We start from the raw sequence: 4,105 nt of genomic DNA on the forward strand, positions 1-4,105 counted from the left end.
TGAAGAAAAAACGTCTATGCTTCATTAAAGAGCCATAAGAAGCATTAAAGTGTAACCCTAATCCACCAAAGAGTGATAAAAACGGCTAGGAGGCTTTATGAAATAAAAAGTAACGTTTTTAGCACTTATGAAGCCTTTAAAAGTGTTTCCCTAGCCGTCATGCAACCCTAATTCAATTTGTGGGTTACCATGCACAACCCAACCATTAAGCCCAAACCACCTTCTATCCCACTAGTAATAACTAATCCATCACCTTTTGGGCTTTCATGATCCATGCATGGATCATCCCCTCCCCCTTTGAAAGGAATTGACCTCAATTCATCAAGGCCATCATCATCAAGATAAGGTGAAAGATCTCCCACATTAAAGGTAGCATGCATTCCATGGTCTCCTCCCAAATCCATCTTGTAACCATTATCATTTTTAGAATTTGTCACTTCCACACATGTATCATTGATGATCCATGCATGGATTATGAAAGCCCAAAAGGTGATGGATTAGTGATTACTAGTGGGCTAGAAGGTGGCTTGGGCTCAATGGTTAGGTTATGCATGGTAACCCACAAATTGAATTAGGGTTGCATGAAGGCTAGGGCAACATTTTTAAGAATTCATAAGTGCTAAAAACGTTACTTTTTGCTTCATAAAGCCTCCTAGCCATTTTTATCACTCTTTGGTGGATTATGGTTGCACTTTAATGCTTCTTATGGCTCCTTAATGCTTCATATGGCTCCTTAATGAAGCATAGACGTTTTTTTTTCATTCTCAAGTGTCTTGGACGTTTTTTTTGTGTTATTTCAAGAGTTTCCTTAAATTTCATTTACTAGTTTTAATGAATAATTGGTTGGTTGGCTTGTAACCACCAAGTTTGTAATAAAGGCTTCATATAAAGCCAAGTTTATGCATGGGAAAGATAAGGCACGAATTTTAATCAAAGAACCCTTATTTTCACTTTGAATTATTGTCATAGTTCACAAATTATCATCTTTTGGACGTGATCCTTGAGTTGATCGAATTCAAACTAATAGGTCTTAGTTTGTCTTCAGATTTACAAACTATAGGTCTAGTTTGTTTATCAAATCTATCCTTTTCATTCCATATATTTGTGGTTGTTATTCTAGCTTAATTTACCTAAACACTACCCCACTCACTAAATCAAGCCCATACACGCATCATAAGTGGTATCAGAGCGCAGAATGGATTTTGATGATCCGGAGTTCCTACAAAATCTTCGTGAAGCATTAAGAAACATCCAAGAAGGTGGAAATCGAAGGCAACCCTGCCGTGGTAAACATAGGGTTGTGGAAGAATTCAAGGTGTCTGACTTGCCTGAATTTGTTGGTGGAACTGATCATGAACGCTACTTGGAGTGGGAAAGGAAGATTGAAAGAATGTTCGAGTTCAAAGAAGTGGATGACGAAAAAAGATGCAAGTATGCCATTCTCAAGCTAAGTGGTGGTGCTTCATTGTGGTTTGAAGGGCTTAAGGCCAAGAGAACCCGTGAAGGCAAAGAAAAAATTTGTTCTTGGCTTTCTCTAAAACGAAAGCTAAGAAAGAGATATGTTCCTTCTACTCATAGAATTGCCACTTACAAGAAGATTGCTGATTTGAGGCAAGGAAAAATGAGTGTTGGAGAATACATTGATGAATTTGAGAAGTTGTCCTTGATGGGGGATATTGAAGAAATTGAAGAACAAAAAATGACTCGTTTTCTAAAAGGGTTGAACTACAAGATTGCCAATGTTGTGGAGTTGTATCCTTATGCTGATTTTGGAACTCTTTGTGGTTTGTGTTTGAAGTTGGAGGGGCAAGCCAAAGCACGTTTTGGTGGGAGTTCAAGTTCAAGTCTTGAAAGTCCTAAGTCAAAGTCGTGGTCCAAGCCCGAGTCTAGCAATAGACAAAATTCTGTTTCTACTCCTTCTGGTTCTAGTAGTGTTCCCGTTGCTCCTAAACTTACTAGTGGTACCAAAGAAACTAGTTTGGCGAAAATTAGATGTTTCAAGTGTCAAGGTTTTGGTCATTACCAAAATGCTTGTCCAAACAAAAGGGTGGTGACTTTAAGGGAGGCCATTGAATGTCGTGAAGAGTTGGAGGAAGAAGAGAGGTTGGCGGGTATTTTTCATGATATACAAAAAAAAGAGGAAGAAGAGGAGGAGGTAGAGTATGAAGCACCGGTGTATGATACAGTTTTGGTGCTTAGAACCCTTAAAACTCAAGGGGTTCAAACTGTGGCTGATATGGATCAACGAGACCAATTGTTTCACACCAAATGTTTGGTTAGAGACAAGTGGTGTAGTTTGATTATTGATGGTGGAAGTTGTACTAATGTTGCTTCTAATGAAATGGTGACCAAATTGGGTTTGTCTACTACAAACCATCCAAAACCATATGTTCTTCATTGGTTGGATGATGGAAGCAAAATAAAGGTGACAAAACAGGTTAGAGTTGGTCTAACTATGGGATCTTATGAAGATGAAGTGTTGTGTGATGTTATTCCTATGGATGCATGTCATATTTTGTTGGGGCGTCCTTGGCAATTTGATAGGGACGTGTTACATAGAGGGAGGAGCAATGAATATGAGTTGAAACACAATAATAAAAAAATTGTGTTAAAACCCATGTCCCCAACGGCGATAAGGTCCATGAATTCTAAACAAGTAAAAAAACCTAATCTTTCTGTGTTTGCTAGTGAAAGGGAGGTGGAGCAAGTTCTTGACAAAGGTGATGTGATTTACATGTTTGTGGCCAAAGAGCATGCAAAGATGGAGAAGATCGTGCATGGAGAAAACGCTATTGCTGATTTGCTTTTGGAGTTTCAAGATGTGTTTCCAAGCGAATTACCACCGGGTTTGCCTCCAATCCGTGGTATTGAACACCAAATTGACCTTATTCCGGGTGCTCCTTTGCCTAATAAAGCTGCCTATAGATGTAATCCGGAGGTGACAAAAGAGTTGCAAAAACAAATTGATGAACTCATGAAAATGGGTTATGTTCGTGAAAGCCTAAGTCCTTGTGCTGTTCCAGTTTTGTTGGTTCCAAAAAAAGATGGTTCTTGGAGGATGTGCGTTGATAGTAGGGCTGTTAATAACATCACCATAAAATACCGATTTCCTATTCCTAGAGTTGATGATTTGCTAGACGAGTTGCATGGTTCTATTGTGTTCTCAAAAATTGATTTGAGAAGTGGTTACCATCAAATTCGTATGCATGAAAGGGATGAATGGAAAACAGCCTTTAAAACTAAACATGGCTTGTATGAATGGACCGTGATGCCTTTTGGTCTAACTAATGCACCTAGCACTTTCATGCGACTAATGAATGAAGTGCTAAAATCTTTTTTGGGCAGGTTTGTGGTGGTGTACCTTGATGATATCTTGGTATATAGCAAGAGCTTGGAGGATCATTTGGTGCACTTAAAACAGGTTTTCGAGATGCTTAGAGCTCAAAAACTCTATGGGAAGCAAGAAAAATGTTCGTTTTTGGTGGAAGAAGTGGCATTTTTGGGTTTTGTGGTGTCAAGAAATGGCGTGTCCGTGGACCCATCCAAAACTGAAGCAATCAAGTCATGGCCTATTCCTACTAGCATTTATGAAGTTAGATCATTTCATGGTCTTGCTTCTTTCTATAGAAGATTTGTTCGTGATTTTAGCACCATTGCAAGTCCCATAACAGGTTGTTTGAAGAAAGGAGTCTTTGCATGGGGAAAAGAAGCTCAAAAGGCGTTTGAGAAACTCAAGGCATTGTTGTGTGATGCTCCTATTTTGGCTCTTCCAGATTTTTCTCAACCATTTGAAGTGGAGTGTGATGCAAGTGGAGTTGGTATTGGGGCTGTTTTGATCCAATCCAAACGTCCTATTGCTTATTTTTTTGAAAAGTTGGGTGGTGCTCGTTTGAATTATTGCACTTATGATAAGGAGTTTTATGCTATTGTTCGTGCTTTAGATCATTGGAGTCATTATTTGCGTGAAAATCATTTTATTTTGCATTCTGATCATGAATCCTTGAAGTACATCAATGGGCAACAAAAGTTGAGCACAAGACATGCAAAGTGGGTGGAGTTCTTGCAATCCTTTTATTTTTCATGCAAATACAAGGATGGAAAAAGC

General features: G+C 38.8%; 1 protein-coding gene across 1 annotated transcript; it reads left to right on the top strand.

Moving 5' to 3' along the window:
* Window positions 1-1,195: 1,195 nt before the first annotated feature.
* LOC145111883 (uncharacterized) lies at window positions 1,196-3,269 on the top strand. Its single transcript, XM_079048126.1, has 2 exons — window positions 1,196-3,149; window positions 3,214-3,269. Exons 1-2 carry the CDS (start codon window positions 1,196-1,198, stop codon window positions 3,267-3,269), a joined length of 2,010 nt encoding a protein of 669 aa, XP_078904252.1.
* Window positions 3,270-4,105: the final 836 nt, after the last annotated feature.

Source organism: Lactuca virosa, chromosome 5, assembly GCF_052849685.1.
Source record: "Lactuca virosa cultivar CGN04683 chromosome 5, Lactuca_virosa_CGN04683_v6, whole genome shotgun sequence".
NCBI classification, from domain to species: Eukaryota; Viridiplantae; Streptophyta; class Magnoliopsida; order Asterales; family Asteraceae; genus Lactuca; species Lactuca virosa.